Genomic DNA, 26806 nt, shown 5'->3' on the forward strand with positions numbered 1-26806 from the left:
TTAAAATTATATATCTATAAAAATTTTAAGACGTAAAGTAGATTTTGACACACTATTATTACAGCCTAACTACAAAGCCATGGAAATAGATGTGTTTTCTGGAAAACAGGATCCAGCTATTATCTATGTGCTCTTCTCAACTTTCCCAGTTGTACTATATCATATTACTATATCATATTATTCTTGGAATGATAAAATATTACTTTTTCTATCATAAAGGTATGGTAATATATAACAACTTGCACACTTTAAAAGTGACATGTAATACAAAGTATTACTATAATTAAAGGTTTGTCAGTTCTTCCATTATAAGGCATTTTTAGAAATTTTATAACCTGAACATTTTAATTTGCTTCAGGCATAAAGTGGACTTACAAGGCCTCAAATGTAAAATTGAGTTTTCATTCCTACTATATAAATATTAAAATTATTTTAAAATGTAGATAAACCAAATAAAATTTGTTTTTTCCCACATGGCCTCTGTCAAATGAAAAGTAATTTTATTATCCTACTGAAAGCTTTAAAAGATTAGTTAGACCAAGCCTGTGCTATTACACTGGACAAATGACCAAAGAAGGCTTAGAGTTCCTCCCAGGAAATTCCTAATAAAAAGAAAACTAACAGCCCAGAAAAGTCAGGGCTATAAACTGAAATATTATCTATTATTTTTAAAACCTTGATTTTTTTATTAAGATGTCATTGACATACAATCTTATGCTCAGGTTTCACATGAGCAACATTATGGTTACTACATTCCCACCTATTATCAAGTCCCCACCACATACTCCATAATAGTCACTGTCCATCAGCATAGTAAGATGCTACAGAGTCACTACTTGTCTTGTCCGTGCTATACTGTCTTCCCTGTGCCCCTCCCCCATATTATGTGTGCTAATAAAAATACCCCTTAGTCCCCTTTTCCCACCCTTCCCACCCACCCTTTGGTAACCGCTAGTCCATTCTTGGAGTCTGTGAGTCTGCTGCTGTTTTGTTCCTTCAGTTTCTGCTTTGTTGTTATACTCCACAGATGAGTGAAATCTTTGGTACTTGTCTTTCTCTGCCTGGCTTATTTCACTGAGCATAAATACCCTCTAGCTCCATCCATGTTGTTGCAAATGGTAGGATTTGTTTCTTTGTTATGAACGAATAATATTCCATTGTGTATATGTACCACCTTTTCTTTATCCATTCATCTACTGATGGACACTTAGGTTGCTTCCATTTCTTGGCTATTGTAAATAGTGGTGTGATAAACATAGGGGTGCATACGTCTTTTTGAATCTGTGATCTTGTTTTCTTCAGGCAAATTACTAGGAGTGGAATTCCTGGGTCAAATGGTATTTCTATTTTTAGTTTTTTGAGGAAGCTCCATATTGCTTTCCACAATAGTTAAACTAATTTATATTCCTGTCAGCAGTATAGGAGGGTTCCCCTTTCTCCGCATCCTCACCAGCATTTGTTGTTGTTTGTCTTTTGGATGGTGGCTATCCTAACTGGTGTGAGGTGATATCTCATTCTGGTTTTAATTTGCATTTTCCTGAGGATTAGTGATGTGGAGCATCTTTTCATGTGCCTGTGGGCCATCTGAATTTCTTCTTTGGAGAAGTGTCTGTTCAGATCCTGTGCCCATTTTTTAATTGTATTATTTGCTTTTTGGGTGTTGAGGCATGTGAGCTCTTTGTATATTTTGGATGTTAACCCCTTATTGGCTATGTCATTTATGAATATATTTTCCCATGCTGTAGGATGCCTTTTTGTTCTACTGATGATGTCCTTTGCTGTACAGAAGCTTTTTAGTTTGATCTAGTCCCACCTTTTCATTTTTGCTTTTGTTTCCCTTGCCCAAAGAGATATGTTCATGAAAAGTTGCACATGTTTATATTCAAGACAGTTTTGCCTATGTTTTTTTCTAAGAGTTTAATGGTTTCATGACTTACATTCTGGTCTTTGATCCATTTTGAGTTTACTTTTGTGTATGGAGTTAGACAGTAATCCAGTTTCATTCTCTTACAAATAGCTGTCCAGTTTTCCCAACACCAGTTGTTGAAGAGGCTGTCCTTTCTCCGTTGTATATCCATGGCTCCTTTATCACATATTAATTGGTCATATATATGTGGGTTTATATCTGGACTCTCTATTCTATTCCATTGATCTATGGCTCTGTTCTTGTGCCAGCACCAAATTGTCTAGATTACTGTAGTTTTGTAGTAGAGCTTGAAGTTGGGGAGCATAATTCCCCCATTAAATCCTTGATTTTATATTAGATGCATGGATATTATCCAAATCAAAGTATCAAGAGGTCTTGTCTTTTAAAACAATACCTGTGTGTATTAGGAGAAATAAAATAGGGAATGTGACAGAGATACAGGGCCTAAAATCAAAATGCCACAGAGTTCAAAGTAACTTAAGGTCACCTGCATCAAACTCACAGAAATGGAAGAATTTCTCTAAACAAGCTGACATATAGGTCTTCTGGTAGAGTATTTCTGTTTGTATCAAGGAACAAAAATACTGTCTCTAAGTCTGAACCACTCTATCAGTAGTGATTCTGAAGCATAGGAAAACATGCCAATTATCCATGCTGTAGCCTGTTACTAGAAGCATTTTCAATTTCCTTCTCGACTGTCCTTTAAAAGTCCAGAATGGCCCTATAGTCATCCTGCTTTATAGAAGCAAGTGCCACACAAATTATCATACTCTCCTGCAGCTTTGTGGTATGGTCTTAGAGCATAAACTTTGGAGTCAGACAGATCAAAGGATGATTCATGGTTCTACTCTTTATTTGAAACTCTGAGCAAATTACTTATCTTCATCTTCTTGTATTTAAATGTGAGTTATATAATACCTAACATAAAATGCTGTCTGAATTAAATAAGATATGTAAAATGAATTATACAGGACCTCATTTATAATATAAACTTATTACTAATATTGACGTTAATAGGATAAGGTGTACATTTTCCTGATTTTATAGCCATTACTAAGCCACAGAGTTGTATGCACCAGACTGAGGGCCTGAGGGGAAACCATGGACTGAGAGCTATCTCTGGTGTTATTAGATGGGAGGTCAGGGCAAGGGGTGGAAAAGGCATGGCTTGCCTGACCTTTTTAACCTCTGTTTCCAACATCCCTCAAACAAAACAAATTTTGATTCCAGTCTTCACCTTGATTAAGTAACATATTTCCTTATCTTGTGTTCCTGACCTGAATTCTGTTTGGATTATTTTCCCAATTAATTCCAACCTGACACCAAATTGCTTCCTTTGTTGGAAATTTTTTGCTTTAAGATTTTTGCCCTAAAATTATCTTTTTATCTCTAACCCCATTCATGATGACTACTAAAGAATGGTCAATGTCCCTTTCTTCAAAAATTTTTTTCAGGAAAATTTAAATATGTCTGCAGTAGTAATTAGAAAGAATCAGAAGGTTTGAAAAGAACTAGGAATATTGCTAAATCATCCTAGGAAAGTAGCAGCTAAATACGAGTGCTAGTTTGACAAAAATATGGCATAAATGTCAGTATGTCTTTTCTACGTCCACGGCAAACATCACTAATCTATCACGGAATTTTCATTAAAGCTACCTTGCATCTCTGGGTTAGTATGAACATGTGGGTTTTGAAAAATATTTACTTTCCTTTTTAAGTTTCAGTTGGAATACTATTAAAGCATACACTGATGGTTTGAAGAGGGCAGAAGCATGCTTACAAATTCAGTTACATAGAAAGCAAGTACATGGGTATTAGAGAATCAGAGCTTTCTCTTTCAGGACTAGAGGTGTTAGCCTTATGTCCTGGATAAATTCCAATTTAGGTAATTACATTCTGCTTACCTCACCCCCCTAGCAATTTTTTCAAGTGAATCCAGTATTATTCTTCACTTCCTACCCTAACCTGCTGTGTAGTGTTGCAATGAGCTGTTAAACAGCTGCCATGCTTCACTCTACAATGGTGACTGTGCTTCACTGTATAATTTGTAACCATTCACAGTGTGCTTTGGAATCTTTCAGGATGTAAGTGTTACCCTAAAATGCAAGATATCATCATCATTTTAAAGGCATACAGTACAACTGCTTATTTCAGTTAAATTCAGCATAACATATTTAGAAAATACCTCATTTCATGGAAAACCATAAGACTAGGTTAAAATACCATGAAACATGCTACAAAGATTATATGAAAAGGTATTTAAAGAAAGCAAACTATTTATCAACTATATGAATATTCTGCCAAAGAAAGGAGTAGTAGCAAGAACAAATGCTTAAGACATTTTTATTTGAAAATACATCTGCCTTCATCAGATGGTAAAAATTCCCAATGTCACCCAAGAAAAACAGTGAAGAGAAAAAACTGAACGTTAAGTCAATGGGAAATGGAGGCATGCCAACACTTACGGAGAAAGAGATAAAAGGATAAAAACAATTTCTAACATTTTCTTATTTCTCAGCAGGACAGCCAGAGAATTACACAAATTCATTATCATGAGGAAACTGAATTTTCACTATGGATGGCCTGAGGACACTGGAAGACAGGAATATACATTTTGGCAGCACTGGAGAGGGTGTCATGGGCGACCAGGAGAGGCTACTACAGATACATGACCTTCCACAGACTGCTGTTTAGTAGAGATGCCTTACGTCAGTGGTTCTCAACCTTGGCTGAACAGTGAGATAACCTGGGGAAGTCAAAAAAATTCTTGGGTACCAACCCCAGAGATTCTGATTTAATTGATCTGGACATCAAGATTTTTTTAAAAGCTCCCCAGGTGGTTCTAATGTATAGCCAATGTTGAAAACCACTGTTTGAGGCTGTTTTACCAACTTAGTTATAACTGTGTTTTTTTTTTAAGGGGAAAAGTAACATTACTTGAGGGTATGTATATCATTATATACATTAATAATACAGTCCATACAATGAGATCCTAAAGATATGTTTCATGGAATGAGGCTTCATCAGATGGGAGGGAAAAAAGGCTTTATCACCCAAGGATTATATATATTCTGAGGGGCCACAATTCTAAGGCCATCTGTTTTTGTAGTAATAAGAAGAGTTTCTGCCCGAAACAATAATTTTGTATCTGAGAGGCTTTTGAATTTACAGTTCATTTTGGGTATATTATCTGCACTACAGATTTGTCCACAGTAAACTATGCAATCTCATCCCTAGTGTTTACCGCCACATACATCCGAGCCACACCTTCTCTACTCAGAAGACAAACAATAATCCATTACCATACTAACTACCTTCAAGTAGAAGTACTTCACCCTCAACCAACCTGTACTTTCACAAGGTATTAAAGAAATACCTGAAAGCATGAGCAGAAGCAAGCTTTTAATCAGAGCCAGAACTCAACAACTGCATATAGTGATGTGAACAGCTGATGCTCTGTTCAGTAGAAAGTAAGATGTAGTTTCACTGACTTTTGTTGTTTACAGCAGACTTGTTCCACACGTGCCAACCCTGAAAAACAGCCATCAACTAAAACATAACAAAGACAGACAAAAGAATAAGAATTTAACAAAACAGAGCAGGTGAAAAATACCCATAAGCAGCAAGAAAGGGTGTTGGATATCTCAAACACTTTATAGGTGGTAACTAAAGACTTACACTGTAAAAAGTTATATTAGTGAATTAAGTTAGTCATGGGAGAAGACATGGGAAAAACACCGACTGAAGTGTGTTTTTCCCCACCGACTAGTGGTGTGGGGATTATCCACATGAGAACAAACCAAGCCTTATATTCTTTAATAATCACCAAAAGCACCAGAAATTGAGGTTACAACACAAAGAGGTCAATTCAGGTACCTATGAGGGGCAAATAAAAATGATAAAGTAAAATTGAGTGGCAGGTATGATTTACAGAGGTGAAGGGAAGGGGACATTCACAGAATATGCACCATGTGCTGTGTGAAACAATTTATCTATATTCCCTCTCAGGTAATCCTCACTTCAGCTCTATGATTTTAGATTAGGGAAACTCAGGGTCAGAAAGGCTGACATCATTTGACCAAGTTGCACATCTGGAAGAGGCTGACTCAAAACTGAACTCCAGGTGTGAATGGCAAGTTTGTGTTCTTTCCTCTGTACTGCATTTCCTCCCACAATCAGCGTGACGCCTCCCCACGCTCCTGCCCCAACTCCCTCCATCACACAGCGCTGCCGACTAACCAGAACTTCAGCACACCCAAGGGACAGAGCCAGCTATCCAGCAGCACTCAAGATAAAAAGAGGGATTCACCTGATAGCCCTAGAAGAGGCAGAGCAGCCACATCACAAAAGCCATCGTGTGATGGAAATTTTAAATATCCTCTGATGAGAGACAAGGATGTAAAGCTTAAGAAAATGTTCTAATCACAAAAGATAAGTGATTTATACAAAACTTGTAAAGAGGAAGCATACAAAGTTTTGATAGTTGTATATAATATTGGTTCAAAAGGAAAAGTGATACCAGGTCCCAGAAAACGGAGATGAGCAAAATTATTTCCAGGTTCTGGGTTACAAAAGCTGGAAACTCCTATTCCTCCCACTCCTAGAATAAGTTTTACATGAGTAGCCCAGTGTTTTCTGGAAGAACAAAATACGTTATAAGCAAATAGAGCTGGCTGCATCATGTGCATTTTCATGTCAAAATGAGTTACAGATCTAAGATCTAGATATTTTCAGGGAAAAAGAGCAACAAGTTATGATGCAACAGATATATCTGAGACTCTTCTAAGAAATCTCTGAACACCATTCATTCCTGATGAAATTGATCTCCTTTATCAATGCTGATTGATCCTAGCCTACTAATTAGTAAGACAACAAATAACCTTGGATGCACATTTCTAACAATATCATGAATTTTTTGAACTGGCTTCTAAATTGTAATTCTGATGCAATTGTGCTCTATAAGCTCAGATAAAAACCTCTCTGCTGCAGTTTCCCCAGCTACAAAATGAAGGAATTGGACTAGAAGATCTCTTAAAGTTTTGATTTCTTAGGTGCTCTTCCAGTTCTGCAACGTTCTGATTCTGTTCTTTCACAAGAAAAGATCAAGTGCCCAAAAACTGAAAACAAAACAAACTTGCCTACAATTGAAATGTGGGTGACATTTTTCTCTGATTTTCTCATTTCAATTAGTAGTACAATTATTTTACAACTTAAGATTTTTTTTAGTTTATTCTCTCCTCTGTCTTCTTTTCCAGTAGAATTCATCACCTAATCCAGGACATCCCAGTTTTCCATTGTCTCTTGTTTATTTCTTTTCAAATCTATTCTCACAGCCTGAGACAGAAGATACCTCTTCAATTAACAGAATGTAATTATAATATATACTTTAGGATTTGGTATGACAAAATGAGTTTCGGCATTATAAAAGTGAAAGGTGGTAGCTTTGAAGAGACTCTCACGCTTTCCATAGAATCATGAGCTCTGTTCAGGCTATCAGTTGACATTTCATAGAGCAGATCTGTATTGTGTCAAGATGAGATGGGTGTCCCAAACACTTCCAGTTCTCCACATGGAAATGAACAGGCCATATTCATGAACTCAGAGTGTGCTGATGGGAACAGGAAGAAATGGACTGGGGACGTTTCCAACAAGGAAGATATTTCCATGGATACACAAAAATATGTAAGATAGGAGAGAAGAGATGCAAACATGCTATTTCTTCTCTGGTTGCCCACTAATTAAATATGAATTTTAGTGTGTGGCCAAGAGGAAGTAGGGAAGAACTGCTATTCTCATTTCATGATAAAGAACAGGGAAAAGATTTCAGCTTAGAACAGTGGTAAGAGTGAAAGAAGCTTTGAAAGTATGTAACTAAAGAACTTACTTTTAGTTAAAGAAAATTGTAACTGGATTTCCTACATAATATTCTCATTATGTTAGGAAATTTTTTTTTAAATTTCCACTTTTAATAGTTCTGAGACACAAAGTTGGAACCTTCCAAAACAAAAAATGGCAACTACTTAGTTAAGAAACAGTTTCTCAGGAACAGTTGTTAATAAAAACAAATCTGTAGGTTACACTGAGTCAAATATAGTAAGAACAAAACAGAATAAAACTTAAGGAAATTCCTAACCATTCACAGAAGGACCTCTGTAGACAGCTGCTATAAATACAAACTTGCTTAATGTGAGAAAGGCCTGTGATTCACCTCATGTTAGGCCCGAAGTACAGAAGACCCACAGTACACACAACAAGAGAACATACTAGAACAGTCCTGGGATTTAATACTCTAAGCAATATTTCTGATTAGAATTTTGGCACTCAGTCTAGCATGGTGCTAGAGCAAGCAACATTGGTTTTATAAGACAAATCAGAAATTGACATAAAGCAAACATTATTCATTGCTCCTAAACTTAGTAAAGTTATACAGGACTACAATTTGGGTCACAGTTCTGACTCTACAAGAAATTAAAGGAATTTCATATATATTAACAAAAGCACAAAAGATATTTTGAGAACACACAAATTAAAGACAATAATAACTATCATTTATTTAATGATCACTGTGCCTCAAGCATTTTAACAAGTACCTTATATTCATACTTCATTTAATTCTCACAATAACACAATGAGACTGCAATTACTCCCCCTGTTTTACAGAAGAGGAAAAAAATGAGGTGTGAAGGGTCAACAGCTTTCTTCATACCAGCCAACTGGTTAGGAGCAAAGGTGGTACTGAAATAACTCTCCAGACACTGAAGTCGATTTTCTTAGGCTCTATACCATGCAGCCCTCTCATCGTACAGTACTTGATCTCAGGATTCCCAGTTGAAAGGGCCTGAAAGTGACTTAATTATTGAACTCTGAGAAGACAAAGGGAAGACTAATTCAATAAACTCCTGCTTATCCAGAAAAAGAGTTCAAAAGATCTGGTGTTTTTACAACTTCTGTACTTGATTTTTATGAGATGGTAACAAAAGATAAGAAATTGATATCATGGATTTATTCGGAAAAAAATATATTCTGTGTAAAGAATGTCAAAGGAAAGACGAGATCCAAACAAAAACTCTAGAACAGGAGGTCAGTATAACAAAACACATGAAGTTCTAAATGATGACAGTGAAGTAAGAGGGGGCACTTCCTGCTGGACAGCTCCATCTAAATGGCCCACAAACATCTTGACTCAATATCTACAACTCTGAATTCATCTTCTTTACAAAAGCAAATTTATTTCTCAATTCCAATAGAACAGATATTCTGCCAGTCACTATAATCAATACTTCAAGATAATTCAAGACCACTCCTCCATCCAATAACTTAACATATCAACTTGCCAAGCGTATGACCAGTGTATCTATGTGGAGTATGCTACTTCCCTACTTCAAGTCTTCAGTAAATTAGCCCAGTAGGTTTTTAAAACTTCTTGCTTCCAGTATATTCCCTCTCCCATCAATATTCTATTTGCCAATACCAGATTCTTCGTTTCATAATCTAACAATGGCTCCCCAGTGACTATAAGCTTAAGTCCAAATTTCTCAGCCTTAATTCCTATATCTATATCTAGTCTTACCACCTCTTCACCCAACTGAGTCAAAGGTAATTAGTCTCTTCTAGGCCCAATGATCATTTACTGTCACAAATCTAGTTTCAGCAGTGTAACTGTTCTGTTTCTTCCTAATGTACCCTTGCACTTACTCTAACCCCACCCTCCTGTCCCTCACAGCAAAAAAAAAAACAAAAAAAAAAACATGACATTAATGGAAGAAGCATTCTGAAGCCAGACAGTTTTGGTAGCTATAAAATTTCAGACAAACTTAACTTTTGATCTTATTTTTCCCATGTGCAAAATGAGGATAATACTACCTAGCTCACAGGGGTTTGGTAAAGATTAAAAATAACATACATGAAGTACAACCCAGAAAAGGTACTTGATAAATGATAGCCATTGTTATTTGCCCAAAGCTTAATCATTCTTTAATGCCCAGCTTAAATGTCATAAGAAGTACTCTTTTTTCCTACGTTATACTTTGAGTCACCTGAGCATGCCTCTATTTTCTACAATCCTCTTACAATTAGGGAACTTGTCTTATATATCCTTATATCCTAGAATATCTTCATTTACCATACAAATAGCAAGCTTTTATTAAGTGTTGGATGAAGAAGGCATAAATAAAACCTCAAAGAATTAAATTACTGCTAAATATATTACACTGCATCTACTTGGTTTGAAAAATATTTTTACAGATTTTCCTATAAAGTCTTTTATCTGGAATTTCTTCGGGAATAAGCCATTCTGGGTAAAAGATAATTATGGTAGCTTACTGTTGAATGGTACATTCCAAACTATTTATTTTTTCATGGAAAACTTTCTAAAATACTACACAGCATTTTTCAAAAGAACACCAAGCAACTCAAATGACTGCCATGCCGATCACTTCCTCACCATTGCACACTCCAGCACTGTGAGGAGTGGGTACACACTAAAGGTGCCAGGTAGATGTGGAGAGAGGCACAAGTGACTTTGCTTCTCAAGTACTCACACTGCTAACTTAAGCCACTTGGTTGCTGTTATATAGTAACATATAGGATATAAGATGGTTCTTACCATTAGTGTGAATTACTGGTAAACTAGATAGATCCTCACATGTTTTATAAAATTACTAGGGTTTTCAGAACTTTGTTCCCCTTACTTTTGAGGTTGGAGTCATACTGAATGGGTGAGCTTGTCAAAAAGCCTGTCAACAGTTAACCAGTATGGATGATTGGAGAATTAATAGGACCATTAACACTTACTGAACACTTACTAGGTTGCAGGTTCTGAGCTCAGTCAGCACACTGTAATAATTATCCCGATTCTCATAATAAACATAAGAGGTAGGTACTATTTCAATTTCCATTTTACAGATGGGAAAACTGAAGCTCTGTGAGGGTGAGCGATTTTCTCTAGGTGAACAGTGGTAGAACCTTGTAAAAGCCAAACTGGAATCCCTGTACCTTGTACTGCTGACTCCATCTGCTTATTCAGCATTACCCAAAATGGAACGATTTGAATTAGTTGTTTTTTAGAATCACAACTAATGCTTGATTCTTACAACATCAAAATAATTTATTTGAAACCTAACATGTTACAATTCTAACATGCATTGTACATAGCCTTCATATAATGACTGCAGTACATAACGTAGTTTGTTCTTGTCCTGATGTATCTACACCGATGATCACCTTGCTATGGAGTTTGGTGGCAGCCTCTAAGCCTGAAGAGAGCTAAGTGGACCTTTGCTCAATTCCCCTCAACTGTGGTTTAAGTTTGTCTAATGACATTCATTCCCATTTTGTAGCAGCCCTGCTGCTTGGCAGATGATGTCCCTAGCTGAGTATGTTTTCTAATTTTTAGTTATTTCTCTATCCTGTGATCTGTGATCTATACTTACCTCCCAGATTTCTTAGGACAGAACAATGAGGACCTAAAAAATTCCAAAAACATAAAATTAAGCTAAATGTTCTCTATACTTGAGAACAGCAATAAATCATCCTATAATTAAAGGATATAGTTTGTCATTACTACTGAATTCAGAGCACTTCTTTTGGTAGGGTTATTGTTACTGAAGAAACAGAAATGTAACTGTTGTAAGGAGGCATTACATGATACATGTTGAGTAAGCAAGAGTTTGTTTTATGTAACTTCAGGCCAACAAAGGGATTGTGTATTGAAACCAAACTGTCTTCTATTAACAGGAATAGTTAGAGGAAGACAGTTATAATATAATGCAGCAGAAAGATTTGCATTAGATATAAAGGAGACTTTTCTTAACAGTGAGTAGTGTTAAACATTGCAATAATTTAGAAAAAGGTTTCTTTTTAGTACAGATTCTGTAAACTTTTTTTAAATGACATTCAAAAGAAACACATTTTTGCATTCACTTTGAAGAGCCAAAATAGCTGTTAGCAGATATGGATGTTTAAATTTACAGAAGTAAAACTTTTCTTCTTGGACTTCAGGCCCAATATTAATTCAGGAAGACAAGACCCACTTCAATACCTCACAGAGGAAAGGCAGTAGTTTTTATTAATATGTCTAACACTAATACTTTGTCAAAAATATCTGATAAATATGGTCCAAGTGGTAAGAGATTAAGGTGTTTCTCCCAACCACCCCACCCCCCAAAAGCAGAACTCCAGACTGAAGAAAATAAAAAGTTTTCAGTGGGGAGCCATGGGGCTGCCTTCTGTCCTATCAATCTACAAATTCTCAAATTACAGATCTGCTGTTGTTTTCTGACACATCTGCTTTGCAATGTAAAATAGTGTTTTCTTTAATAAGAATTCTTCAAAAAGCCCTTAGGCTCCTCGCCTTTGTTTGCACAGCCTGAGAGTTTTCATTTAAAGTTTTCACACTGTTTTTAAAATTCTCCATTTTTGTTTCTAAAATAGTTAGGCGAAGTCCATAAACCTCTGTTTTGGCCTCACATTTTAGCTACATGGAAAGGGTGGAGAGAAACACACAGAGAAATTCTTAAGGTTTCAATAAATGAGGTCACTCCAAATTACTAACATTATTTTCCTCCCTTCTTTGTCACCAAAAATGTAGGAAGGAGGAAAGCAGAAATACTTTTTATATAATCCTTATTCCCAGAATATATAATCTACTTGAAATGAGGAAATCCTCAGGTAAAATGCACTCTTGTTTACAGCAACTCTGACAATCCAATATTGTGGGAAACAGGGATAGTGAAGCAATCACAGAAACGTCAGACATTATTTCCTAATGATTACAGCAAGGTTGATACTTGATGTTCTCTGTGGTGACTAAATTGGACCTAAAACCCAGATAAAGCTCATGTTTCTCAATCCAAAGTATTTGCTGCAAGGCCAAACTTCAACTCTGAAGGATATAGCCTCTCTTCATCTTCTCATTAAAAAATAAGAAAGTGGATGCTTTTTTTTAAGGTCTCCACTGGAAACACATACATCTGATCTTTCTTACATCAACTATGTACAACACAATAAAGACATTTAGTAATAATAAAGAAATTTGAACTTTTTCACAATATAATGGGACTGAGAAGGCAGGCATGTTCCAAATATATGTAAATATCAGGGCTTGACCACCTGAGCATTTACCTCTTCACCTTTAATGCAACTGAATGTATTTGAAGCAGATGACTTTCACCTTGATACTCCTTACTTACGGCTTCCTGATGGAATTCCTCGGGAAGACATGATCTTTTTCAAGGATAAGGGATGCCACTTTGCAATTCACTATATTTCTACCATACATTACTATGTGGTTCAACTTGTTGGGAGTGGGATAATCTAGTGATAGGAGAATCATGGGTATTCCCTCAATACCAAATCCTGTAGGAGAGACAGACAGAAGTCTGATGCCATGCAGGCAGGCTACTGCATCTATATGAAGGATCAGGCACTGTCTTGTAAGTCAGATGCCATGCTATAAGTTAACTTGTAAGGGAAGAGAGTTTGGGCAAATGAGAGAGAACTAGAAATAGACAAAAATGTTTTTCTTATACATGAAATAATGGTCTGAGCCTACAAATTGTGTTTTTGAAGTATTCTTCCTACTCTGTTTCTTTAGATCCATCTTCAATTTTATAATCAGAATTCTTTCTCAAAATTTCTCGTTCCTCTTCAAGTGTCCTCTTTTTTAAAACTTCAACTTTGTAAAATCTACTTTCTAAAGCCTTCCATACAATTACCATGACATACTTTCTTTCATTCAATGTTTCTGTCAATTCGTTTATAACTCATTTGTTCTTCAATGGAGAGAGTAAATTACAGGACCCGTTCTTGTGGGACAGGCAATATAGAAAGACTATTAAGAGTTCAGGCTCTAAAACAGGGTAAAAACAGTGTTTGATTTCTGGTTCCACCTTTATTATCTGTGTGTGTTTGTAGGCAAGAAATTACTTACATTTTCTATGGCTAAGTTTCTTTTACTAAAAATGGAAAATATCTTTTAGAATTGTTGAAAGAATGAAATGCTAAAATCTGTATAATATGCTTAGCACAATACAGGGTTATAATAAGAATTGTAAGTTTAACTGTTATGGTTAGCTCTACCTTCTAAGGACGACATTGTCAGAAAGCAGGTTGCAAATTCCTCAAGTGTTCTGATTTCATAAGATTGAGACTTGCACAAAGGTCTTGATACCTCACATTCTCTAGTCCTGCTAGCCTTGCCTTTATGATAGTTACATGACACAGAGTAGGAAAATAGTGGCTCCTCTTGACAATACCTAACTCAGTAGGCTGCAAGACGGCTTCTTTTTTCTTCCCCATCACACACCCTTCAGAGGCATAGAGTTCGGTGAAATTTGCCTTTTTGAAATGCACAATAAAATTTCCTTATTTTTCAATCTACTCTGTACCTTTAACAAAGACTAGTCTTCCTTTGTCAAATATCTCAGTCATGAGTAGCATCTCACTGAGTTTTGAGATCATATTTATTTTCCAATATGATACAGGCTTGAATGTTTGTATTCCTTCAAAATTCCTATGTTGAAATCCTAACCCCCAGTGTGATGGTGTTAGGAGGTGAGGCCTTTGAGACTGGATCATGAGGGTGAAGGCCTCATGAATGGGATTACTACCCTTATAAAAGAGACCTGAGAGAGCCTCCTTACCCTTTCATCTTGTGAGGACACAGCCTGAAGACAGCCATCTATGAATCAGGAAGCAGGCCTTCACCAGACATTGAATTTACCAGAGCTTTGATCTTGGGCTCCCCAGCCTCCAGAACTGTGATGAATAAACTGCTGCTATTTATCCACCCCCCAGTCTATGGTATTCTGTTATAGAAACCTGAATAGGCTAAGACAAGGTACTAATATTGCAAAATGTGTTTTGTTGACCACCAATCATCTGGCAGGCCTGGATGCCATCAGTACTGAAAGAGCCAGTGTAGACACCCCAACAGCAAAGGGAGATTTGGTCCAAGAAGAGGCTCCAATCAGGAAGTTTTAAAAAAGATGGCCTATTGAAATGTTCCCTGGTCACCTAAGCTTGTATATATTACAACTGCATGAGAAAAAGTTTACATGTTTATTATTTTCCTTTAGGTGAATATGGCTTATGTACTTCCTAGAGCAAGACAAGACATTTACCTTCACTTGCTGTCATTTTCTGCCAAAAGTGGGTTATGCATGTTCCTACTCTTAAACAGAATTTACTGGCTGCCATTTAATCTCTCCTAATAAATCACAATCATCCTTTTGATGTACGAGCTGTACCATCATGGAGAAGTGTCTGTGGGGGATCTACAATTTTGCCTGCCCTGCCATGGAATGGCTCCAGGCTGCTATGCTTTCTCACTTCTCATATGTTTTTTTAATAGTTTATCTCTCTCCTCCCTAGCTGTCAAGCTGTCAGTCAGCTGTCACTTTTTACTGCTGTCAGTGAGCCTGCCTTTATCGCACCCCCAATTTGATGTTGCTAATCTGCTGTCATCTGAAAAATCAGATAATCAAGACCTCTGAAACTGCATGTACAGTAAATGGTAGGCTAAGCAATGGATGGAGATTTTGATATAGGAGTTCCAGTTCCTGTTCTGTGATTACCAGAAGACACTTAACTTCTCTGGGTCATGATGCCTTCATCCGTCAAATGAGAAGCAGAGTGTGTGTGTGTGTATGTGTGTTGAGAGAGAGATAGAAAGAGAAAGAAATCTCATCCAGAGCTGAATCCAAAGTTTCTCTGGCTTCCAGGAAGAACAAAGAAAATATTCTGTGAGTTAAGAATGCACGGTGGGGCAACATGGACACTTTCATCATCAAATTCAAGGATGTTTTAGACCTCACTCCTCTGAATTTACTACTGACCATCTCCTTAGAACTCTCATCCTTCGGTTCCACAGGATGGTTCTCTCATTGTTGACCTCCTGACTTTGTCTTCTTTTCTTCTTACTTCAATCTTCCTCCCTCGAACCTTTAAGTGTTCAGTGAGCCAAGTGCCACTTCAAAGTTAAAAAGGTCAGGGTAATGATGAGATACCAGCAACAAGCCTGTGAAGCAGCAACCTGTGCGTCCTAGAAGCCAACTGACAAATGTGTCAGCATGTGTCAGATACGGCTGATATGTTAAGTAAGATGGGGACTGAGAACTGACCACAGGATTTAGAGACATGGAAGTTATTGGTGACCATGACAAAAACAGCTTCAGTGAAGTAGCTTTAAGAGAGAAGAATAGGAATGAAATTGGAAACAAGTCTAAACAATTCTTTCAAGAGGCTTTGCTACTAAGAGAAAAAAAAAAGAAATCAGGCAGTAGCAGAGGGGAGACATGGAACCAAGAGATAATTTTTTTTAAAGATGTAAAACAAAGAGCATTTATGGTATGCTAATAGGAATGATCCGGAAGAGAGGAAAACTGATGATGCACAATAGAGAAGGAAAAACTGCTAGAATAATAGTCCTTACATATGTAAGAACGGTGGGCTCTGGCAAAGAAGTAGAGGCCAGGGCCTTAGACAGAAGCAAGGTTAATTCATCCATAGTAACAGGTGTACAGATGAAGAACACGCACCCAGAAGTATCCAACTGGGCAGCCAGGGGGCTGTAGCATACAGAAATTCTCTTCTGATTGCTTCTATTTTCTCAGTCATGATCTGAGAATGAAGAAAGAAGATTCGGTATTAGAAGTTTACAAAGAAAGGGTAATGTGTGACTGGTTATCTAGAAATGGGGAAAATGTATGTTTGCCAGGCATCTAGAAGTGTCCATCTGAATTAAGGAGTCATGAATTTAGAGTAGGCTAATATGTATAGCTGGATGTTTTTCTTCTAATAAATATGAAGTATAAGGTGCAGAAGATTTGAGAGTATATGCAAGAAAAGAAGTCTGATGATGGAATATGGGTGTTAAGGTGAAAAAAGGTGGAGGAAAATTAGGACAAGAGAAGAACGAAAGTAAGTGGTTGGCTCAGTCAACGGATGGTATAGGTTCTGGTGAGGCCAAAAGACTGAATCAGGTTGAAAGAGAGTAAATAGGTGATCCTCTTTATTTATATCAGGCTGCTCCTTTGGCAGAGTCCTCCTTTATTTTCATTATGTTGATTAAGAGAGAGCAGAGAGGAAGACAGTCCTTTATATTCAGGTGGTAATAAATGTGGTGGGTTATAAATAATGGCGGTGGGGGAGTTAATAAGATGAATTAATCTTTGTTAGGGGTCTATTATGTGTCCCTATACTATACTAGGCATTTGCATGATTTCATTTGGTCACTACATCATGCCGATGAGGTGATAAGGTAAATATAACCATAGTCATTAAAGAACCTAAGCTCAGGGTTATTACACTTACACAGCTCCCAGAGTTAGTAAACGGTAGTCAAGACTCAAACAGTGTTTAAGAGTTTTCCCATCCCCACATGTTTAATACATACAATGAAATCTTTCAAAGTGAATATTCTTTCTTGCCATTATTTTTCTAGTCTTTGAGAATGAGGCAGTGGAGGCAAGGAGAGCAAGAGGTAACAGCAGGTGCCATGAGCCCAGTTATCACTGGATTCCTATGCAACAGACATACTGAGTTTTAATAGTTATCAACTCTATGAAGCTCATATTTTTGCTGAAATAAGGCTTTCTCCCTTCCCTGATTAATATCCATTATATTATATATTATTGTAACACATTGTATTAATAATGTAATTGTATCTTCTATTTTGTTTTTACTTAAATTCATTTGCCAATACCGAACAATATTTTATAGGTAGAAAGATATAAACATTCAAAAGTTGGGGTTTGTTTTTGTTTTTAATCACTTTGGTGATTTTGCCTTTGGAATTAATAAATATTTTTCAACATCTCAACAAAATAATACTCTTTTAAGACTGCAGGCTTTAGAACGATTGTCATTCATGCAAATAATCACTTACACTATATGAGTTTGGGTTGGAAAAAGCAAATTACCATTTGAAAATAATTCAAATAACACTCTGGGCTAAGACCTTGCTTATGAATGTTATCTTGGTGACAATATTTCTTAACCTTCTTCCATTTAGCTAGATTTATTTATGGTAATACAGACCAAATTAATAAATTGCTACAGGTATATTAAACTTACAATGTTGTAGGAATGTATCAGATGCAAATAAATTAGAAAACAGTATATATTTGGAATTCTATAATTAAGACATGCTATAGCCACCTATTTACTTAAAGTTGTACATGGTGACTATACAGCATATGAAAACCTTGAAAACATAAAAAAATTCATATTTTTAAAATACTCTCTATAAGTTCTGTTCTTGCTCATCACAGATTTAAGTATAACAATTACATTTTTCAAAAGCTGACATTCTCTCATCACATAAAAAACTGTATATAAACAAATACATATTATACATACATATACATATCCCTATATATACATGTACATCTGAAAATTGATTATTTCACTTAGCTTGATGGTTTTCAAAACTGCAAATACTCCAATACATGTATTTGACAAATGACCTATAGTGACAGAAGCTTGAACAGTAAACAGAAAACTGAATCAAAAGTCATAGGGCCTAAACTTTAATTCAGTCTGTGACAACAATCAGCAATGTGCGTGCAAACCCGTCTCTGCTCCTAGGGGCCTCTGTTTTCTGAACGTCATACAGTAAAGATTGGTCAAGGTGGTCTAACTTAAATTTTATGACTTACTAACTTGATTTTCTATTAGGCAGATTTTTCTTCAATGAAATATTAACCACTAAAACACTCACATAAATCAGCATTGGGAGTGTGGATGAGGACTACTGTCCTCAAGGCAAAATCTGGGTGAGCTCACTAAGTCCAGAACATACAGCACATGCTGACCTCCTGCACGGCATGTATGGACATTAAATTGTTTCCTGCCTTCATTTCAAGGATGGGGAAGAAACAGCTGTCCCTGAATTCTTTTTAAGGACACTGTCAGTTACAAAACAGCAGCATCCCCAGCTAGTGTGCATCCCACTGAGATAAACTTCCTAGTCACAAGGGAGAAATATTCCTGGTGGTAGTAAAAACAATTTTGCTCAGTTTAATCAAAAGTAAAAAGGAATTCTAGAATGTTCCCTTTGAGCCACATCATCCATTGCTAATTCAGGGTAGGCCCAGAAACAAGGGTAATAAAAAATGTCCTTAGTTACTCAGAAAGAGAAATGGCAATTAAGTGCATTTGTAACTGAACATATAAGACCTAATTCTTTATTAATGTAATATAAAAAATAAAAAAAAGGAAGAAAAAAAGAAGAAAGTAGCATGGGAAATGAAAGCAATCCAAGAGCAAAATTTAGCACTGATTTACTTAGAACAGTTACTATGATACATATATACCAGTGGACATAAATGAATTGCAAAGACAGAAATATGCTTGTCAGTGACTTCTATAACAAAACAACAAATAAAAAAACAAAACAGTAAGTGTTAAAATCCAAAGCAGCCTGCTTTTGGCAAACCAAGAAACAACAGAAAAGACAGGAAGAACTCAATATTAGAGCTCACGAATCAGTGATAGGTTGGATGTATGATTACTTAAAATCTTTGTAAATCACAGCATGGTGAAAAAGAACTAGATTCTCTCATTAACTGTGCTTGTGCAGAAAAACTAAAATTGGCAAGAAGAACACCATTTTCTATACATTTTTGGAATAATTTATGACACAATATTGAAAGCAGAGTCAAACATACCTGCTCACATCAGGAAATCTGATGGGAAAGTAAATAACTTGGCACTTGGGTCTGATGATGCTCTCTAGATCCTTGGGTCTGTGATCAGGAATCAGCTTCATAAATTTTCCAATAGAAGTGAGAAATGATTCCATATTAAAAACTGAGTTGAATACCACCACATCAGCCACCAGGCTGTACAGGGAAAGGATAAATGCAAATGATGAGCCTACATTCATTCACTTACTTTTTATAAGCCTAAGATCTCTCTATTAATCAGTTTGCACTGCACCTTGGTTTTGCAAAGCACTCTGTACTTTCAATCAGTATTTATCAAAATGCTTCTAATAGAAACGCTAGCTTTATTAGTATTATGTCATGGGAAATTACACTGTTGGTAGCAGGGAGGAAAGCCGGGAGAGGAATTAAATGATTTAATGGGATCCTATGAGACTTCAAACGCAAAGTACATTTTTCCACAATGCCAGAACTTTTTATCCTATCAACAACAATAAGCCATGCTGGGTTTCCATGTCAGTGATGTGCATCGTTTTACGACACACTACTGCGAACAGAACGTTTGCCATGCTTTTCACTACTTGAGACTAATTCTGGTAAAGCTACTTCATACCTAAACATATCTTCAAAATACACGATTAAAGCTATTTCTTGTTTTAGCCCTTGTTTCAAGAAACTGTTAGGTCCTCTAGAGTTCTAGGACTATACAGAAGTGTTACATAGGATATCTACAAATAACCTTTTTCACTACTGTATTCAGAGAAGTAGAAGATATTGGTGGAATGGACCAGAGATCCGTATCACTCAGTCTTACTGACTACATAAAGCAACATTATTATAACATAAACACAATGCCATGGACCTTCAAAATTAAACAAAATAAGTATAATGTTGGTTATTAATATTGATGAAAAGACTGTGTTTTCTCTCCTTAATATTTTTAAAAATAAAAATGACTTAAAATATTTAGTTATAAGGAAATGTGAAGACAAAGTTTATATGTCATGAATACATCAGTTTTCAGAATTGCCCATAAAATTTTCTTGGAAACCAATGAACACAAATGATAACCATGGGCAAGCTGGATAAAACCTGAGTATGTAGTATGTTCCCTTTATTAGTCAAAAAAACGAATTACTAAATCATTGTTTGCATACTAAAAAAAATGGTTCTCTTTGCTTTAAGCAATGATTCAGTGACTCAGTGTCACTGGATCTCAATAAAATGCATACAAATGCCTTGATAGGAAGGTATACAAAGTCAAATCAGCAGTTACTTTTATGTCACCCTAAAAATGATAGATCAAAAAAACTAAAAAGAAGATACATGAAGTCCATAAGACTGCAAAACACAAATGAATAAGTAGAGGTTACAGAGCAAGAGCACCGTTACAAATCCTCAGTTCAGTTACATTCACATTTACTGAGGTAGCCAAAGTTCCTCTTGTTAACACATAGCAGGACAAAAACCAACAAAAGTAATGTTGACCTGCCACCCCTATGCCTCCCTGGCAAAATTGCTTTTCCATACAATTATTTGTTTTAGTTGCAACCTAGTGCAAATTTGGGGGTAGGGGTGATCACAACATGGATAATACCAAAAGAATGTCACCAAAGTGCTGACACACACCAAGCAATAAGGACGCCAACATAATAATATACCAAAAGTTGAAGGATGTTTTATAGCTAGTCTGTTTCACCATATGTCACATATTGGAGTAGCGACCCACAGGTCATAATATACAGTTATGACATGTGTTCATAAGTCAGAGAGTTAGTGAAACCTCTATTTAAGGTGAGTGCTTATGTCAGTCATCTCTAAAGTCCTTAACTGCCACACGGTCAAGAAAGAAATCTGACAGTGCCAACAAAAGCAGAGGTCAGCAAGAAATCTAAAGAAACATTTGAGGAAGCAGGAATCATACTTTTCAAAGAATCTGAACAGGACCGCTTTCTGACACTCTTATTTTTCCTCTGGACAACTGCAAACCATTTTTTTCTCATTAAGAGGCCAACTGATGACCGAGTCTACTTTCTCTCAAAGCTTGTCTATCAGTTTACCCTCTTGAGAACAGCAATGCTGAAAAATCACATATAAGGTTTTACAGTCTCATTCCTTTTGAACAAAAACAATATATTATGAAAAAGAGAGATGAGGGACAGTAAGCTATAATTTTTAGATATCTGCCCTCATTGGGCATTCAAGGCAACTCCTTACATTCTTAAAAAACCCAGTCTACACTAAATTAAAGAGCCAAGATAATTCACAGAAATATCCTTTTTCATGCATTTCCTCTCTGAAATGAGTGGGTGTAACTTCCATTAACTTTAAAGTCACCCATAAAGGGAAAAATAGACTTAATTTTTTTTCCATAGTTATTTCTCAGGGGTAATAAACACACACTATCTGAAAAAATGAATGATGCTAATTCAAGAAATCAAAAGAATATTACAAATGTTTTCCATATTGATAAAACACAAAATGATTTTATTTTTTGTTTTTAAAACATATTTTCCTTCTCTGTTTCATTATAAAATAAAGTATTTTAATTTTATTATGAAATTTTAAAACGGTTGCTTTTTTATGAGACATTTGACGTGAAACAGTTCTACTCTATTTTGATAGCGCTACTTCACAATTGAAGCAGCTTGTAAAAATGATTGCAGGAAAACATTTACAAAATGCTTGAAACAGAAATACTACCACATAGCTGTTTTTCGATGTCAACTAAACTATGGAATATACGCACAAGAACTGGGAGCCTGTTTAAACACATCATCAATCCCAACTGCTAGTAACTATTTAAAAAGGTGAGTAAAATGTACTCAATAAGTGCCAAACTGATTCTATTTGATTGTTGCAGTTATATGTGAATAGGATCCAGTAGCAAAGCCAATTTCAGAATTGTTAAAACTTCTTTCATTAACTAAGCTTTAGGAGATATACTGTGTTGAAATAACAATACAGAAGGACTATCACCTTTGAAATGTCATGGTATTTAAGGCTGTGCAATTTCAGAAGACTCCATGAGTGGGGAAAAAAAACAACCACTTAAAAATTCATTTTTGATAGTTTTCTTTTACAGACAATAAAAAAGAACAAAAACCACTTGCTCCATTATGTTTTAATTTTTGTTTATTCCTCTGCTAAATGTCTATTTTGACTTAGCTGGATATACTGAAGATGGTGAGTAAATGAGAGTGTACTAACTGCTCTTTTCTAACAGTATGCTTTAAACAATAGATTAAACAAGTGGTAAAGAAGGTCGCTGTTAATCCTTTGATTCTATTTTGAATGTTGTAGAAATAATTAGTTCAATGTATAATTAGATTGTAACATATGTGCATTTGATAAACAGATTAGCTGTTCTCTTACATATATATTGCAGAGGTATACAAGTAATTACTATCATGGAAAGTATGTTTCAATATTTGCACCTACTTTATGGTATTTTTAAAATAAGGGTACAGGATGTCTCAGATTTAAAAGCTAATTATCTATAAAGAAAAAGTTGGCAAAGGACTAAATATAATGATGCAATCTACACCCACCATGAGAGAATTTGGTTGTATCCATATTGGAAATCCCTTTCCTGGTATTTCTTGACAGGATATACCAATTGGTTCTCATGGAAGTACAGGATCTTTTTCAATTTCCCAAGGTCAGGCCGAAGGGCAGCCAGTTCGGTCAGGTTAAGCACTGAACTTGCAAAGAGGATCCTAGAGGAAACAAGGAAATCAGAGCATGCATTAAGTAGCCATCCTTTACCCTTCTCTTCTCACCTCACCCCTAGAAAAACATATCTCTTATAGGGATGCATTAATAGTTAAGCCTTAATACCGTGTAGCAGCATTCTAAGTTTTGATCTCTTAAAAAGCAGCTGCTAAGAACTATAAAAGCCCCAAGTCTCATTGGTCTTCTCAGCTCAGTTACTGAGAGATGCAAAATAAAAAAAAAAAAAAGAAGCTGGATAGATTTTATTGAAAAAGGCAAGAAAAGCTCTATCTGAAGGACAAAAGGAACAAAGATAAGGCTGACTGGGGAATACTTTGCTTGCCAGTTTCATTACACTTTACTTCTTTATGCAACCAACTACTGAAATTCAATATATGAGCAGGAATGGCACATGTTCATGTTATGACATAAACCCTTTTGATTTATGCAATAGGTTTATCTAGTGTGGTCCTTTACTTTTCACATGTTCCCTCACTCCCTCCGCCCCTGCCTTTGTTAACTGTTCTGCAATATTTGTGTTGTTTTAATATATTTTTTCTCCATTATTGGACTGCTACTGGCACCACCAGATATACAATCTGTAAAACCCTAAATATAAAATATAAACATTAAAAAAATGAAGAAAGGTTGTATCCTTGTCTTTGGGGAAAAAAAGGAAACTGAAATCTTATCTATCCCACATTTTTAAGTGAAACAGTATCTAGTTACTCACTCATTTCACAGACATTTACTAAATGCCTACCAGGCAGAATCTAACCAGGAAGAACAGAAAAGTTGTACAAGAGAGCCCACCAGGATGAATGCTGCCAGTAATAGCGACATAAACAAAGTATGAGGGGGACAAACAGAAACGAGTAATGACTGCCTGGGACAACCTGGAAATGTTTCACTAATGAGGTGCCTACCACACATGGACACAAAAGAGGGACAAATTACAGTCCCTGAGCAGCCGAGGACACTTAGATGGCACAATTTTGATGGAATTCACATTTATAACATAATGTAGTATCATTTGACCCTCACAGATTTAATTCCCATTCTAAAAAATGAGGTTCAAGAAGGTTAAGAGTGTTTTCTAGAATCACACTGGTAGAAAGTAGCAAAGCAGGGACTGCTGGTCTTCTCAGCCTGAAGTGCTTTTCATTACACCACGGATATGAATTGGTTGTGGACCACTTATATCACAAATGCTTCTTTCTATACTTAACATATACAGAATATCATACTTGTTATTACCATGATTACAGCTACTATAAATCCTTCCTTGCTGACAAGCCAAATGGCTAACTTCAGGTGTTTATATGATCTTCAGTACTCGCCTTTCACATAAGAAGAATCATTACATAATAAGTGCATATATCATAAATAGGAATTCAAGTGTCTTCTTCATGAGCTGAAAAAGCAAAAGAAGACCAAAAAAGCAGTGATCTCTCTTTAAACCCACACTGCTACATTAATGTCACAATTTACTGCTTTAAAGTAAAATTTCTTTTAGTAAGGAGATGAACTGATTTTTAAAAATTCTTTTTGTACCCAAATAAAGCAAACAGAAAAATTATGGTCAGAAAATGACCTATTATGTCCAAAAATATTCCCATTACCACCAAGTAAAAGTCTTTATTAAACTTAGATTGAAAATTTTGAAATAGGAAGATATTTGCTTATCTACAAATCTGAGTTATATAGTGAGAACAACAAAGATGAATCTCAATCAATCAATATTTTCCTTAAAAGAAAATGGATGGCAACTTGTGGGTCTAGTCTTTGAGTGATTGTTCCCCCTTTTTCCATTAATTCCCCGTTTTTCTGTTAATTTCCACTCCCCACCCCCAACAAACACACTATTGTAATCTATGATTCAATTCTAAATCATTAAGACCTGAACAAACTCAATGTTTTTCAAATAAGAGGCAGAAACATTCATTAAATGCAGTTCCCATGTTACTTATTAATTACAAAGAAAAATGGTACCTTTATAGTAGAAAAATATGGTAGACAGCAACTTACCCAAGTGATCAAACTTAATATAACGAATAAGGGGACAAAGTGATATCATGTATTTCCCAACATGATATACTGAGAAAGATATAAATCACTAATGTAGTATTTCTGCCAAAAATGCCCGATTTGAGTTCAGTCATGAGGAAACAATGAGACAAATTTCAGAAATATAACTGGGTTCGATTTTCAAAAATGACAATGTCATAAAAGAAAAAAAATCTGACTAAAGGAAAGTAAAGCAACCCCAAAACAATATGCAATGTGTGATCCTTGACTATATACTGGATGGAGAAAAAAAAGCTATAAAGGACACTATAAGGACCAACTCTGAATACAGGCCAAATATAAGATTGTAAATTTTTATCAATCTTAAATTTCTTGTGTGTAATAACTATTGCAATTATTTAGGAGAACATCCTCATTGTTATGAGACACATGTTGAATTATTTATGGGCAAAGAGTCATGATGTCTGCAACTAATTCTTAAATGGTTCAGTCAAAAGGCTAATAATAACAATAAATATTCACACATATATATTTACATGGATAGAAATCTTAAAATGTGCAAAATGTTAACAATAGAGTAATCTAAATAAACAGTGTATTATAATTCATTGATCTAGTCTTGCAAAGTTTTGTTAAGTTATACATTTATAAAACTACAAATCTGAGGGAATATGCATATAATAGGCAGTAAGTAGAAGGGAAAAAGTATGCTATGTTTCATGAACAATAAACCAATTATATATCCATTTCTAGTCATAATCCAAAGGTTAATTTCCTACATGAGAATTATGCGCAGGGTAGACCACCTGCAGCCAATGTTTAACGAAGGTGAGCCCTTCGCTCTACTTCTACCACACACCTCCTCTCCTTGCCCTGCCTACCAGCTGATCCATAATTAGGGAATCCAAATCTAAAGTTATGCCCTCTAAATAAACCTCTTAAATGAAAGAGTGCAAGACATTCAGAATTTAAATGGCAACAATTTTCATAATATTAACCATTTGGGTCTGCTCACACCAACACTTCCTTCAGTTTGTTCAATCAGTAATAGGAAATTCATTTTATTTTTATGACTAGCCTTGAAATAGCCCTCACTCCTTCTAAATTGTGGAAATTATCTCCATCATTATTAATTTCTCTTTGCTTTTCCACTTGTAAAATATGGTAGTTAAATTAGACCATATGCATTCCGCTAAGGCTTAGCTCAACGACACCCAAAAAGAAGTGACGAATATGTTCACAAAAGGAATGCAAGCAAGATTCATAAGCAACTTTCGCTTTGCTTCCTTCCATCAATTAAAAAAAAAACATTTATAGTAACACACGATGATATCACTTGATCAGCAACTAAGCCCTAGGATCCCAGTGTTCATTTTGCCTCAGGTATTATTTAAGTAATAAATCCTAACAAGGTGAGCTTTATCATCCTATACTGTGTCTGGCAGGAAAGGGCACAAAGTGGCAGCAAAAA

The 26806-nt window shown here is 35.7% G+C and overlaps 1 protein-coding gene across 17 annotated transcripts in view; it reads right to left on the minus strand.

Annotated features, from left to right (window-relative positions):
* Positions 1-26806, minus strand: part of GTDC1 (glycosyltransferase like domain containing 1) — a 352224-nt gene that overhangs the window by 159199 nt on the left and 166219 nt on the right. For 16 of the 17 annotated variants that reach the window (XR_012133380.1, XR_012133381.1, XR_005061974.2 and 13 more), the window contains 2 exons: positions 23145-23312; positions 19597-19770 (listed from right to left, as the gene is read on the minus strand). Coding sequence is in view for 14 of the 17 variants with exons in the window: in XM_073241398.1 (XP_073097499.1) it covers positions 19597-19770; positions 23145-23312 (342 nt within the window). In the remaining 3 variants the exon portion in view is untranslated. The remainder of the gene's footprint in view (positions 1-19596; positions 19771-23144; positions 23313-26806) is intronic. The other variant, XM_073241399.1, reaches the window with a different exon arrangement.

Source organism: Manis javanica, chromosome 7 (genome assembly GCF_040802235.1).
Source record: "Manis javanica isolate MJ-LG chromosome 7, MJ_LKY, whole genome shotgun sequence".
Classification (NCBI taxonomy): Eukaryota; Metazoa; Chordata; class Mammalia; order Pholidota; family Manidae; genus Manis; species Manis javanica.